At 40.1% G+C, this 14,994-nt stretch overlaps 2 protein-coding genes across 2 annotated transcripts; both read right to left on the reverse strand.

Moving 5' to 3' along the window:
• Positions 1 to 683: 683 nt before the first annotated feature.
• On the reverse strand, positions 684 to 9,839 carry zfyve9b (zinc finger, FYVE domain containing 9b; the record flags this gene model as incomplete). The annotated part of the gene is made up of 16 exons (XM_079245662.1): positions 684 to 845; positions 1,182 to 1,361; positions 1,446 to 1,551; positions 1,846 to 2,008; positions 2,261 to 2,341; positions 3,142 to 3,292; positions 3,547 to 3,651; positions 3,784 to 3,866; positions 3,943 to 4,167; positions 4,276 to 4,431; positions 4,602 to 4,724; positions 6,622 to 6,733; positions 6,858 to 7,057; positions 7,140 to 7,239; positions 7,383 to 8,167; positions 9,776 to 9,839. The coding sequence occupies 16 exons, from the start codon at positions 9,837 to 9,839 to the stop codon at positions 684 to 686; spliced, it is 2,796 nt and encodes a 931-aa protein (XP_079101788.1).
• Positions 9,840 to 10,232: 393 nt separating this feature from the next.
• btf3l4 (basic transcription factor 3-like 4) lies at positions 10,233 to 13,930 on the reverse strand. The gene is made up of 6 exons (XM_079245384.1): positions 13,848 to 13,930; positions 13,326 to 13,387; positions 13,101 to 13,214; positions 12,823 to 13,024; positions 10,805 to 10,864; positions 10,233 to 10,618 (listed from the first exon to the last, which is right to left on the reverse strand). Exons 2-6 carry the CDS (start codon positions 13,377 to 13,379, stop codon positions 10,572 to 10,574), a joined length of 477 nt encoding a protein of 158 aa, XP_079101510.1. The 5' UTR covers positions 13,380 to 13,387; positions 13,848 to 13,930; the 3' UTR covers positions 10,233 to 10,571.
• Positions 13,931 to 14,994: the final 1,064 nt, after the last annotated feature.

The following is a 14,994-nucleotide window of genomic DNA, read 5'->3' on the forward strand; positions in this document are numbered from 1 at the left end:
CATGAATATTACACATGCTTCCTTTATCTATAATCGCACTGCAAACAAAAGTTTGCATTAATTTTTTTTTTTTATTACAATATCAATGTAAACACATAGTTGAAGAAATGCAAAAGACATAGCCACAGACTTAAGTCGGGAGTAGAACTTCTGATGGTCCTTTTCATTGTTGCAAGTTTAATTCCTAGCTATTACACTTCATGAGCAGTCAATCAAAATACATCCAGTATGAAAACATTCTTCAAGCATTCATTCAGTGTGCATCAAGTTGCTACAGCGCTGCTAAATACTGTTTTTAAAGTAACTTCCTTTTTCTCTTTGCTGTAAGGTCATAGGGCTGAATCCAGCTCACTATTCTCCATATCAAAACATATGCAGAGCATCATGACACGAATGATAACAAGCTATGAAGATGCCACTACTGTGCAGGAGTTGCACATGGATCTGATCTGGTGGTCCATGATTTTCATGCGTAGCCACGTTTTCTGTGGCTGAATGGAGTGAGATCAGAGAGCCGCTAAGAGTCAGACCACTTGTCTTGTGAATGGATGAGCTCCAGGTTTGGCCGAAATGCCTTTGGTACTCTGAAACGAATGGTCACACTGACCAGAGGTGCTGGAGGCAGCACCTTCATAGTCTATCTTGTGATTTATGAAGATTAACCAGTATGATCTCTGCATGCTCTAAGTGATGTTTTCCAGAATGTAAAAGATGAACTCCATCACAATGGGTTCGTCACCCCTCTTGTGCCCCCTGCTGTGAATGACTGGAATCAGCACACTGTCGAGGGCATTTAGGTACTGAGCTGGGAGGGGCTGTCCATTACTTCCTGCCACAAACCCCACCTGAAATGGCAAGAAACCACTGATTATACTTCATGTAGTTACGTACAGGACATTGTATCAATAACATTGTCATTAATTATCATATGAATCTGAATTAACAGGACGGAAAAGTTTTTCTGTAATTTGAGGCCGAGTAAAAATTATATTTTAAACTTTTAGGAGGAAATGAACACTAAAAAGTTAACTGAAGTCTAAATAGGTTGATAACAGTGTGAGAGTACGGAATTATGGTGGAGTGTGTTCAGTTTGAGGCTTCTTTAGCTATTTATTTCCACACAAAAATATTTCTATATTGGAATTGATAAATTATTATCAATTTTATTAATTTATTCTGACCTCTTGGGGGTCAAAAGTGACACGCAGCCCCAGTTTGGCCATCCCGTCTTCTTTCAGCAGTTTCAGGTGAGGACATAGTGCCAAGCAGAAAGCCCGGGCAATTCGCTCTGTTAGCCGGCTGTGTTCAGCAGAGTCAGTCACCCCTCCTTTGGGGTTCTGGCCTCTCTGCAGAAAGAATACCTACAAAGAAGTCTTACATGAATAAAAAAAGAGACTGATTTAGATTTAATTTTCCAAATAGTTTTTGCAAATCCTCATATATACTTCTGTCCAGCGGATGATCTTCCCATTTTCCTTGTACTCTGATTTCTGGAACATCTTTGTACTGCTGATTGACTCCATGGATTTCCCATCGATGGGGCTTATGATGCTGGAGACAACAAATATTTGTTTTTAGGTGTAAGTATGAATAAACAGCTCACTATAATGGACCGTTGACAATAATTGTGTCATTTTTGTTTGTCTTTTAAAGCTTTAGTTCTTGCCAGCAGAGAACTGAGGATAATTATCCTACCAACTTTGGCTGGGAAACTTATTTTATCCTTGCTTTGCAGTCATTTCTGCTAATAAGGAATCATTTCATTTGTCTCCCTTTCAATCAACATTGAATCAATCTGACTGAACACATTAGACGTATGAACTTCAAACAGGTGGACACACTCACCCCTTATTCACTGTGCATTTCTCCTCCACCCACTGTAAACAAACAAGCTCCTGGCTCTCTGGTTGGTCAAGCCGGCCACATGTGACGGTGTAGTCTTTCATCTCCTGTAGTGACCTACGAATCTCCACCATAGTTTCCACGGTGACCTGAACCATAAGTCCATCTGGGAACAAGGGACAATAATACAGAAGAAAACACACAGACACACATTCACGTGCATCAACATGTATACACGCCTTGACAAACAGTGTTAAAATGTACACAGACACAGACACATATAAAGATCAAAACTTTCTAAATAAACTAGTTTTGAGCCAGGGAGTTTGAATTTTGCAATAATTAAAAAATGAATTCCTTGCAAGCAAGAGGGGAAAAATAAAATCCATTTGGCTTCCCTTTTCAGCTGATATCCTACCCTCTACGATGCTGGACTTGCCCAAGTATCCTGCAGATGCTTTCAGGGCACTACTGAATATAAAAAAGCATGATCCAGTCACTGTAAGGAAAGATAAAGAAAAAAGATTACGATTTCAGTCTTATCACAGCCAACCAAGAGACAAACAAGTTCTGCCACCTAGTGTTATATCATTATAACACTAGGTGGCAAAAAAAAAGAAGAAGAAAAGAATATATCTGGAGTTATTTCCAGCTACAACTTCATAGTATGTACACACTGCTTATTTTACAGGATTTTTTTAAAAATTTAAGGTGGATACAGTTTCATTTTGAAATGTGGAAGGAAAAAAATTGTCATTATGTACAGCATTATATTTTCTTTTCTCTTCTTTTTTTTACTGCAACATAAACATGGAAAGCAAAGAAATACACACTAATACATTAACAGAAAGCTTAGACATTTAACCACTGTTGAATTCATATTCTAATATATGAATATTTTTAATCCACCGTCTTACACCGTATGCTGATTTCAGAGAAGCAACAATAAATGAAAACAAGTTTTGCAACTTTTCACGGGGTCTAAGGGGGTCAAAAATGGCCGAGTTGTGCTAACAATAATAATAACAATAATAAACATTTCAACAACAATAGGGCCCTGCCATACTTTGTATGGCGAGGACCCTAATTAACTTGTAATACAAAGACTTTCTGTATCAAAGATATGTATTCTGTATTTATTTTGTCCCAGAACAGTTTAAAGAAATGACTGAAAGACGACTGTCATGACTGTATGCAAGCCTCAAACCAAAAATATAGATCTTATCTCAAAATGACAAGTATCCCAATTCCACTGGTTTGGATTCAGAATATCACAATGTCAGTGTCAGGGGAAAATACCTTTACGTGGCTGATTGTGAATGCTGATGGCTTGGGTCTGGTACTGGCCATCTTCTGTTTGCACACAGATGAGGTGAGAGTCTGCGGTCTCATTGAAGCATGCTCCTATGGCCAGCACGTGTTCATTGGACTTGCTCATGGCCTTCATAAACTAACATGAGACAAGTGTGTAATAAAGAAGCAATGATGACAGAGCAAATACAGTACCAATCAAAAATTTGGACCATCTATCTATCAAATTTGAATTTGTAGCTGTTCCCAAACTTTTGACCAGTACTGTACAGAAGGAGTGCAATGGAACAAATAGGAAAAATAGGAATATGAATGATTTGATCATATATAATGACATGAATATATTTTAATTGAAAAAAAAAAAGTACAAATTTAAATAATGCTCAAAACTACCTCATTATACCCAGTGGTTGGTATCTTTATGCGAGTCTTCTGAGCCTCTAGATCCACAGTGAGCCCCGGCACCATTGGTAGGCTGTAACGGTAATGTCTAAAGTCCTGAAAAAAAAAGGGCTAAAGGTCAGTATATGTTAAGGGAAGTTTGATAGAAGTATGACAACAAACTTCCTGCCAATACAGAGAAACGTGGTTTTGAAAAACATGAATGCTGTTGCAAAATGCTCAACTTACCACTAACAGTCTCATTATGGTGTGACCTATTTCCCCAAACAAGGGTTTCCTGAAGCGCACGCTGTACAGAGGACATGGATAAACTGGACAAAAGAAAGAAAATTTTGAAACTGAGGGCAAAACGTGTATCATTGCAGCTGGCAGAGTTGTTTGGCTTACATCTATACTCAGCTCCCAGGCGCAGCATCAGCCGCAGGGGAAAGGCTTTGGCCCAGGCCACCTCTGCTCTGTGGACAAGCAGGCCAAAGAGGTAGGGCTGGTTTGGCAGAGGTAGACCCTGAAGGGACTGGAGAGTGGAGCGAACATACAGGAATCCTGCATGGTCCCCGCTGCCTAAGAAACGACTGCCAAACAGGAACAGTGACAGGTGTTTTACAACCTTTCCTACAGAGACAAGGAACAAAAAGAACAGAAAATATAATGAGACTGGAAGTATATTGAGAGACAGGCACTATGAATATAAATAAGCATCTTAACAAGCGAGGCTCTGACCTGTGATGGTGTCCCTATACAGCTGAATAAAGTGACTGAAAATGTCTTTGGGGAAGCTTTTCTCTTCAGGCAGGCACTGAAGCAACACCACCACCTCCACCTGGCCAACAGCATGCATTCCCTTTGTGGTCACACACCAGCACTTCCTGTTCACATCTATCACACAATGAAGGCACATGCTCAGTGATCTACAAGGACATTTTACTTGAAGAAAACAAATCGAAAATTGAGCAAAACAAACTTAATTCTTCATTTTAACAATCATACATTCTTCAGGCAATGCATGAGAAGCAGAAATAAGAAATGAGAACAGAAATAATACGTACAGTTGACCAGCTTGACCATAGCAAGGAGGTTAGCATTGAGGACAAACACCAAGGGCTTTGGCCTTCCACTTTCCAATTCCTGAATAAGCAGCATTTCAGAGGGCTTCTCCTCCACTGTGTAGTCTGAGAGGAAAAAAACATACTTAAAAGTGTTTCTTCTTTCTGAACAAGGAAACTAGCTTAATTCATTTGTAAGTGATGATTTAAAATACTATGTGACTCTAAACAAGCTAAAAAAAAATAATGCTGTTAACATTTCTGCTTAAAGTAACACGACTAATATAGTAATTCAGAAGCCCCAACTTATAAAAATGGTTCTGCCTTTTTTGTTTGTTTATGTTACTGATTAAATCATAAAAATTCCTCAAATAAGTCATGTGCACAAAGTGAAACAGTTGGATGGACTTCAAGATAATATTTGAGATCAAGGCTGCATAATATTAAACAAACTGTTACTTGCTTCATATACGATATTAAAATTGCAAACAAATCTAATTTTAAAAAAGACATTTTGACTTTAAATAGGACAAACGGGTGTAATAATTATTGCTCTTTTCCACTTTGAAGACATTCAGTTTTTGGACATGTTCAGTGGCTTGCAAGCATAGGCACAGATGTGGAATGCAGCCCTTCTTAATGCTACACAGATTAGCATCACATCTTGACGGTCTTTTTTTATATATAAATTGCAAGCAATATCATAATATTAAACTATGATATTGCATATTGTCTACATGGGTTCACAACCTAGCAGAAAGCAGGTACCTAGGCATTTTGATTCCTAGCAGCATAGGGGACCTAGGCATTTTGATTCCTAGCAGCATAAACTGTCTCTTGGATGGGGGTGACCCTCAACATGCTGGAAGAATTGTATATTCTTTGGCCTGGGATTGCCCTGGTATCCCCCAGGAGGAGGCGGAAAGTGTAGCTAGATAAAGACCTCTTGCCTCCATGACCAGACTTTGCATTAGTGGGCCAAAACTTTTGAATGGTCATTGCTTATCCCAGGTTTTCATAATATCAAGCCGTCCCATTTGAAATGAAAACAGAATAGAAAGTTATTGACTGTTTTTTTTGTTGTTGTTGAAAATGTAGCACATATTTATTTATGCCAGAAATATTTGAATACCTACATTAAATGCTATATATTAAGAGGACCCACAACAGGAAACACTTCAGAACGTTTTTAAATGACTTACTTGCACACTCAAAGGGTACTGTGTAGAAGAAGTACTGACATCTAGTGGTAAAGATGGGCATAGAAATATCTACAGATGCCAGGCCCTGTTCTAAATGGATGGTGGCCATAAGTTACCAAAATTCTTCCAAACATGTTTTCATCTGCAAGTGGATCCAGTGACCTCAGATGTACTGATGACTGTACTGCAGGTAACTACTTCATAATTGTGTACATGTCTACTGTGTACGTGCTTTTTAAGGCATTACTTCTCCCAAACAGTCCTCTAGCATTAATCAAAGTCAACACAGCAGTTTTAAAACTCAGAGGGTTCTCACTTATCCACAGCTCATTCAGAGATATCATAGAAAAATAGTGGCAAAACATGGCAGCTACGATGTATGTGGACCCACGTTAAGTAGATATGAATTCCTTGTTCTAAGAGAATGAAAAAGTAACTTATTTCAGTAGTATTTAGATGCAAATAGAAACACCATTTGTAATCATATATTAAAGATTTTTGTCATTGACCTTTGATTTTGTTACACGCTGCACCTTTAAAAGAAGTACTGCTCTCACTTTACCTCTCTCACTGTTCATGGACAACCTAACAACATGCTGATGAACATCAGAGACCAAGTTTAAACCCTGTGTTGTGTTGCCTGATTTGCATAGAATTCCTCTTTTTTCCTCTCCTTTTATGTTTGTGCACTGTGCAAGATCTTACAGTATAAAACACATTTCAAGGACAAGAAAATGCCTGCATCTGCAGTACCAAGAAAGAAGAGGACACAAAATCTGCTAACCATAACTTTAAGTCTCCCTCTCAGGTCATAAACTTACCTCCTTTGACTCCTGTAGAGGTCAGGATGGGCGGCAGGCCAACCAATGGAATGAGGTTGGCAGAGTTGCTCCTTAAAGCTGCGGTGCCCCAGCCATAAGGGCCACATGCCTCCTAGAGTTGAATGGATCAAGATGAGTCATTTCAAACAATCCCACGATTTCAGAACCTAAATACTGACAGGTTTAATTAGTTTCTTCTACATTGTATTCAGTGTATTACATTTTGGTAAACCTACACTAATCGTCCCATGTGGCCTCATGGTTCTCCTCATTTGGGGGGAACCAACAGGACCCTCAACAGGTCCACCCAGTGCTCGTCTCATCAGCGGTGAGAAGTTGGGCCCTTTCACTGGTGTGGTCGGAGCAGATTCTGACTGCTGATCAGTGAGGATTTCATCTGCAAACCACACCCTCCTTTTTCTTCTTGGAGGTGTCCCTGAGAGACGAGATATGAGAGTTTCTCATCCGCATCCATCTATCTACCTTTTTTAAATGAGAAAACAAAAATTTGTGCTCACTTTTTATGAGGGTTGAATGACAGGAAACACAAACCCGTCCCTCCTTGCCATCCAGATGTGTAAGTCGGAACTTCAGATTGGAACAAAGTGCACAAAAAACCTGGCAACACACGCATGTACATGAACGCATCGCTGAACATAGACACTCACACTCTTCACATAAACTAAGTTATTACTTGAATTTCACTTCAGATTCAGTTACACAGAAAACATGAAACTTGACAAATTTTAAGTTGCCTTCACCTTCCCGCAAGCTCGGCAGTGGTGCCTTCTCTTTGTAAATGTAAACTTGACTCCACACTTCATGCAAACCTGAGCTTCAGCATCAGGGATCCAAACCGGAGCTACCTCTCCAAGGACAGTGCCTCGATCCTTGGAAAGAATTCCAATCGGACTCATTTGGGAATCATTATCAGGATGTGCAGGCGGAGCTGCACATTCCCCCATCTCTCCGTCTCCACTGACTGCCTCGGCTTTGTTATCGTTATCTGTTCCTTCAGATTTGGTTATCTTCTTGCTTTCAAACTCCCCACTGCATGTTTTTTCCTCTGGAGCAGAAGGGGCTGCAGTTGTATCCACGCTGCAGGAACACTCCTGCTGCTCCAGCCCACTTTCCTCCAGCTCCTTCTCCTCAATCACAAAGTCCTCTTTTGATGGGAGAACTTGGGGCTTCTTGTCATCCACCATTTCTTCTTCCTCATCTGGCCACGCAGCCTCTGCAGGGCTCAACATCAGGGAGCTGGACGACTCCCTCTCACCCCATGTGGAAATGGCAGTCACAGTGCAGCTGCCCTCCTCCAACTGGGAGTGCGATGATAACTTGGTGGACTGTTCGGATGGTTTCTGCTCACATGGTCTAAATGTGCCTCTGCCTGTTGTGTCTGAGGCGGCTTTGGATGGAGAATCAGGTCTGATTTGACTGGCGCCCCGTCCTGGTTTTGACACATCTGCATCTTGGAGGACAAGGAGGCAGGGTCTGTTTAGCCAGTGCTGCTTAGTGTCCTGAAGAGATGGGTTGTCTCCTTCATCTGTTTTTGAGCAAATCATACATGATCAAATTTCTAGCATCATTGAGTACATGCATGTTTAAACACATTTACACAGATCATAATGGAAAAGGCGTGGGAACATGTGACCTCTAAAAGTGAAGTAAGATTGGAAAACTTCAGTTGGTTTTTGCACGAATAAATAATTAAGCATTAAGTTAAAGGTGGAAAGTTGATTGTCCAATATTATAAGCAAAAACTGATTATGTGCTCTGCACAATCTGTTAATGACTAAAAAGAAAAAGGCATACAGTGCATATGGGAAACTGAGGAAATCTGAGCTCTCAGACAGGTTTTTGCAAATTTAAACATTTTACAAGATGTGTCAAACCCTGTTTAATAAATCATCGGCCGCTGGCTCTTTCACCAAATTCCGGGTTCTCTGAACATCAAAATAAATTATGCCCACAAATCAGTATAGGTTATGATTTTTTTTTTTTTTTTTTAGTTTCCAAATAAAACTTAAGGCTGACACTTATAAGACAAGGTGGAAGTGAAGGATGAAAGAAGCAGACCATTTGTTAAAGAATACTAATTAAACCCATATTTAACTGCAAAGGATAGAAAGATTGAGACTAAAGTGATGGTGAACTTTTTTCGTTTGCAGCTAACCAGCCTGACTCATTATGGAAACATATCTTGTGGAGAGGACAAGTTAAACAACTTTATGATCGCAACATGCTTCAAAAACAAGAGGTTAAGACCTTTCTAAAAGGAAGTACGGGTTAATTCATTTTCGGGAAATTTTGGAACAAAAAGACAAATGTATAAAAAGGTGAAAATGAATTAATAGGTTCCAAACCTTTTCTGGGCACTGTAAAGTAGCCCAAACTTGCAACAACTTTTTGACTACTTAATTCATTATTTCAACCAAATTCTTCACCAGAGAAGCAGCAGACTCGTTCCCTGCTTCAGTGCTCCTCTCAGCACCAGCAGCTGGCGATCAGACGGGGTTTAAGCAGAAGCACGTCTGCTTTTCTGAGCTGTACAACCAGACAGACTTATGAGCAGGTGGGATGGGATGGGTAAAACAACAATGCTGTTGATTCAATGTGCACCACTGGAAAAAAAAGAAAAATAAAGTGGAATTGAGAATTAAGAGTTACGAGTTAAGACTGAATTGATAACTGCAGTTTAAACTGCATTGCAGCTTCGTTAAGAGAAAGATTTGGGGGTGTGGGGTGCGGCGGTGTCGCTCCTGCTGCGGGAATCCAAGGATTTCCGACCCGTTTCTCCGCGCGCTCTCTCCTCGGGACAGTGACGCATTCATTCACCGCACGTGCGAATATTTAATCCGCTCCTTTCTGCGGCGGCAATGCACTGCGACATCCACCCGGTTACATCACGTCAAGCCGGACACCTCTCTGGAGGTGTCGGTCTCTCCAGACAGCGTTTGCCTGTGCGGGGGAAAGTGCGCAACACGCACGCGCACGCTTCAAACGATGCGGTCTGCTCGCTCAAGCCAAATGCTGGATCAGCGATTTTTTTTTTTTTCCCTGTGACAAACACTGTGTCATCATCTATCAACGCACAAGCAATGAATGGGATAGTAAAGACTCCCCTCCTCCAGAAATCCATGCGATCTCTTACCTTCAGTTATTCCTCCCAAAAGGCTTTCATTCTCGTCATCCCGGGCTGAGAAGAACTTGAGCATTTTATCCTGTTACATCTGAGTGCAGAGGAAGCAGCAATGACTCGCTCACAAGCTGAGAGAGGGATGATTTCGCATGTCTACCCCCCCCCCCCCCCCCCCTTCCCCCTCCTTCTCTGTGAGATCTCCCTCCTCCCCCGTGTATCTCTGCAGCCCTTGAAGAAACTCAAGAGGTGTGCAGAAATGTCCCTCCCCAGTTTACTGTCCGCACAACCCGCAGGACGATGTGCAAGCCAAAAATCACAGAGCTGTGATGCCAGAAATCCAGCCTCATACACCAGTGTGAATAAACGACTTGGTAGCAGTGACTCATTTAGATGCCAAAATGAAACATAATTTTCCATGTGAAATAAAAAGTCTAGAAAATCTCCTCAATTAACACAGCACCATATAAAAAAATGTTAATCACCTTTATTTTGAATTATAAACAAGCAAGCAAAAAAACAACAACAAAAAAAACAAAAAATAAAAATAAAAACATCTTAAGACGTGCTGTGATGGTTGCTCCAATCTAAGAGACAACAATGTGGTGAAGGGATTTAACTGGTGACCAGCAGGTTTTCCACCACTTGACAAACCAGTCCGACTTGATGGGTCATCATAAAGCAGAAAAAGTTAGCGAGACTGTTGAGGATGAGATCTGATATTTTCCAATAACTAGACTTAAAAACACATAGGAAGGTTTCTGCTTCCCGTACTGCAGTCCAGTCCATCTGCACACAAAGCTCGTGTGTGTCAGTTCGCCTCATTCTTTGACGCCTCATCGAAGTTCTCCACCAGATCTACAACAGCAGAGCAAAATGTTAACACACAAGACAGGGAGAAACAGTTTACAGTGCTTTTGTTGCTCTGCTGAACCCTAAAGTAATCGTACAAGTGTGAAACTGAATTTTCAAGGTTCACACCAGACTAAAGGTTACAGATACAATTTCCTTTATCAAGTAGAGATGACGACATAAGTACCATACCTGGAACGTCGTCATCCTCTTCCTCAATGTCCTCCGCTTTTGGTGCTTTGTTGTCAAGAGCTGAGATGGGACAGACCAGAAGTAAGCTTTAGCTATTAAATTACGGTAACTATTTACTTTCTTTATATTCTATATATGGAGAAACTCCCACCAACAATAAATGTGTCTACCCTTGTAACCAGTTACTGTTTGTCAAGATGTCATTGAACTTTGACTCTCTCTTAATTGAGGTAATATATGTTGGTAAAATGACTGAAAACCACCAAGCTGGATTTCATTTAACTAGTCAGGGAGTTTAATTTACTATATTTTTGTGCAAATCTCGATAACTTGATCTAAAATTTTGAAATACAGGGCTCAGTTTGGGGAAGGTGTATGATCTCTAGGTATTTTTGTTCGCTTTTAGCCATTTAAGTGCTCCGAATTCTAATATGTCTTAAAAAGACTCCAGAAATGTACTATGGAGTACATCAAAGAACAAACTTACCAAGAAACATAGAAAAAAAAATAAAGACTTGCAGCAAAAAAAAAAAAAGATTTGTTTTTTAATCTGTGGCACCAGACTCTAAAAGTGACTAATGGTTAGTCAATGATAGGCTACTGTCTTGACTCAAGATTCTTAGTTACATCACATAAAATTAAAACTTGAATTCCTCCAGTAAATATCACACATAGCACAGACATGAGAACTCAGCTTACTTCTTATTCAGGATGCAAGAAATAACTCATAATGATGCAAGAATTGATCAGTATAAACATGGCAATAATTAGGACAACCTAAATTATTCAAACAAAAGCTAAAGTCTGAACTGGACTCCAAGTCATTCATTCAGTTTATATACCGCCTGGTCCATTTAAGGGGCGTAGAGAAGCCGGAGCCTATCCTAGCAATTAGCAGACGAGCAGGGTACACTCCAGGCAGGGTGCCGGCCCAACGCGGGCCCAACACAGAGAGGCAACCAACCATTCACACTCCTACTTACTCTTAGCGAGATTTTAGAGTGATCAATTAAACTTAACATGCATGTATTTGGATCAGGGGTGTCAAACTTCAGTCCTCGAGGGCCGGTATCCAGCAGGTTTTTGTTGTCTCCATGCTCCAACACACCTGACCGAAATCCATAAATATGTTGACAAGAAGCTGCTGGAGCCATTTGATTTGAATCGGATGTGTTGGTAGAAGGAAACAACAAAAACCTGCTGGATACTGGCCCTCTAGGAATGGAGTTTGACACCCTGCTTTGGATGATGGGAGGAAGCTGTAGTACACACAGAAAGGAGATGGTTGAAACCTCCCAGCTACAGGAGTATCCCCTGAACAATAGTAAAATGTTTGGGACAGTTCTAGATATGCTGCAACCGTTGGAGGTAGAAACTTTAAGTAAGCATGAAAATACTGACAATTGAAAAAGATCTGACCAGCTTGCTAGCTCATTTAAAAAGCTAAAAATAGCACAAGTACTCTAAAAGTGCCTAATCAAAGTAATCTGAAGACTGCAGTTCACAGAGAGGATCTACTAGGAAAGATGGACTCAACTCCAACTCAGACATGTAAATAACAACACTTAACAAAGATTATCCAATGCATTACATGCTGCCAAATGAGCATCTAATTGTCAGATTGCTTTTGTAATTTAGGTGCTTTAGGATTAGATTTATTATCATTTTTAATTTGTTATTAACAGGAGCTGAATGTGAACTTAAGAGAAAAGAGTACATTTGATATTGAAGAACAATATAAACTGCAGAAGTAGTGAGGTGGTGTAAGTAAGAAAATTCAGCTCCATTATCATCCACCCCACAAAGTAACTGTTGGCTATTTTGATTGTTCCCCACAGAAAGCAAATGAACATCAAAGTAAACCAAAATGTGCTAATGTACCACTAAACAGCTCTGAAATGGAACCTTTGAAAAAAATTTCAGTCAAAAACACTAAACTTAGAAACTATTAACACAATTCCTCACTCTTTCACACAGACATGATGCTCCAAAGACCCACCAGCTGTAAAAACACCCACCTTGCCGTGGGAACTGTTCTGCCAGTTTGCGCAGGCTGCTGAGGCTGTCGGCTCCCAGTTGACTGAGGATGCCAGGAAGCATCTCCGTTAGCTGCTTGGTCTCAGCGTGACCCGTAATGGCAAAGGTGTTGGCGGACAGAGAGGCCTGAACTTTGGGGTTGTTGAAGTGAATCACAGTCCCATCATCCTTGATCATGTTCACCTGAGAAGAAAACACACCTCAGTTCTTATGGATGCGGATAAATGAGGACAGAAATGACACAGTCTTTTCAATTTACCTCCTCGATTCCAGCTATGTTGTTGACAGCTAATTTCTTCAATGAAATTTGAAGCTTTTTGTCATCTGCTGTTGCGGTTCTGTGCACCACCTTCTTCTTCCTGCGTGCTGAACCCTTAAAACCAAAGCATGCAAAAAGAAAGTAAACATGAATCCTTTGTGTTTCCTTCATAAATGAACAGATTATTGGCTTTAAAAATGCGCATCCTTAGATGTGTCATCTTACCTTGCCCCCTATCCGCACCTGGGCTTGAAGCTTTGCCAATTTTTCCTGATTCATGCTGTCACCTGTCACAAAAAAAAAAAAAAAAAAGAAAAAAAAAAAGAAAAAAAAAGAAAAGAAAAACCAAATGCATTTATTGATGCAAGCGATGAACAGAAACCAGAACTGTTAACAGGCTGAAACGACCGCATGCTGTTGTTTTCTCTGTCATATATGAGCTGCAACATCAGCTGGAACAGCAGCATTACTTCACATTCCAAGAATTAAGCGTCTAAGCAGAACCGGTGGACATTGAAACAAAAAAAAGGCGTCATGAAGAGCGGAAATTATAGCAGAAGAGCCACAAATGATCGGTCTGGTTAGTCTGTATGTTTGGTTTCTCTGGTCAGCAGCAGATGAGAAGAAAACACAACATATACGCAGGAAGGACACGCAACCAATCACCGCTCTGCTCCCGCTACACAACCACAACAAGGCTCACAAACGCGCTACAGCTCACACAAAGCCACAATAGTCAGGACAAACCTGCAGAAGTCTTTTCTCAGGCATGCAACACTGAAAGATGGAGGTTATGGGGAAGGTTTGACGTCATGCTCCATATGTGTTTCTGCTCTTCTTCGCCTCCGATCAGGAAGCGACCTCGCTCTGTGCTGCCACCTAGGCGCAACTGTGTAAATTACAACAACAAACGCGTGATCCTACAAAACAACTGCACCCCTGAAATAGCAGATTTCACACAGGCAAAATGAAAGCGCTGGAACTGAGAAAACTGTTGCCTGTTTTACATTGATATATATGTATTTTACTTATTCATACCTTCACTGCACATATGACACAAATGTTCGCCTTTTTATTCCTCTATATCAGGGGTGCCCAAGTCCAGTCCTAGAGATCTAGCATCCTGCAACCTTTAGATGCAACCCCTGTCCAGCACACCTGAGTCAAATCGCTGAATTCCTCTTCTGCATGTCATTCAGCTCTGCAGAGGCCTGCTAAAGAGCCATTTGATTCAGGTGTGTTGGAGAAAGGCTGCACCTAAAAACAGCAGGATGGTAGATCTCGAGGACCGGACCTGGGCACCCCTGCTCTATATCATACCTATAGTTTCGATACTGTTTTAATATTTAAACATAGAAATAAACGCATGCATTTTTTAAATACTCTTAAGGCAAAGACCTGCCCTAAATATAGCTATTTTTATATGGAAAAAAATTACGCAACATGCCAGATTTAGTAGTATAATATGTTAAGTTGAATAAAAAATGTGAAGCTGATACTTATTGATTTAATTTAGTTTATTGAATATTTTTATCCTGTTCTTTTTTAAAGAAATATTTTACTTGAAACGTTTAATTCATTGTAGTGTTTTTTTTTATCCTCGTTATTACAGTCTATTCAGTGATCATTTTCTGTTTTTAATCTTTAAAGTTTGATGTAAACAACTTTTAATTCCCTTTGTATATAAAATGTATGTAATGAAAATTTATAGATTATTCTGATCACAGATTTAGCTTTCAAAAAAGCAGAGAAGTTAAATGAGCCCAACTAATATCAGCGACATGTTGATTTCTTCATATGTAAAAAAGAAAAAACAGGAAAAAATCTCTCTATGGCTTGTCAAATTGTTACAAAAATGCTGAACTTTAGAACTGAACTAATTTAGATTTACATT

This window comes from Telmatherina bonti, assembly GCF_933228915.1.
Source record: "Telmatherina bonti genome assembly, chromosome: 8".
Lineage (NCBI taxonomy): Eukaryota > Metazoa > Chordata > Actinopteri > Atheriniformes > Telmatherinidae > Telmatherina > Telmatherina bonti.

Excerpts from the sequence above, each read along its gene's own strand:
- btf3l4 (XM_079245384.1), bottom strand. The coding sequence starts at position 13,379 with ATGAATCAGGAAAAATTGGCAAAGCTTCAAGCCCAGGTGCGGATAGGG. Across the intron at positions 13,025-13,100 it reads ACATAGCTGGAATCGAGGAG|GTGAACATGATCAAGGATGA; the intron begins GTAAATTGAAAA and ends TTTTCTTCTCAG. Across the intron at positions 10,619-10,804 it reads AGAGGATGACGACGTTCCAG|ATCTGGTGGAGAACTTCGAT; the intron begins GTATGGTACTTA and ends CTGCTGTTGTAG.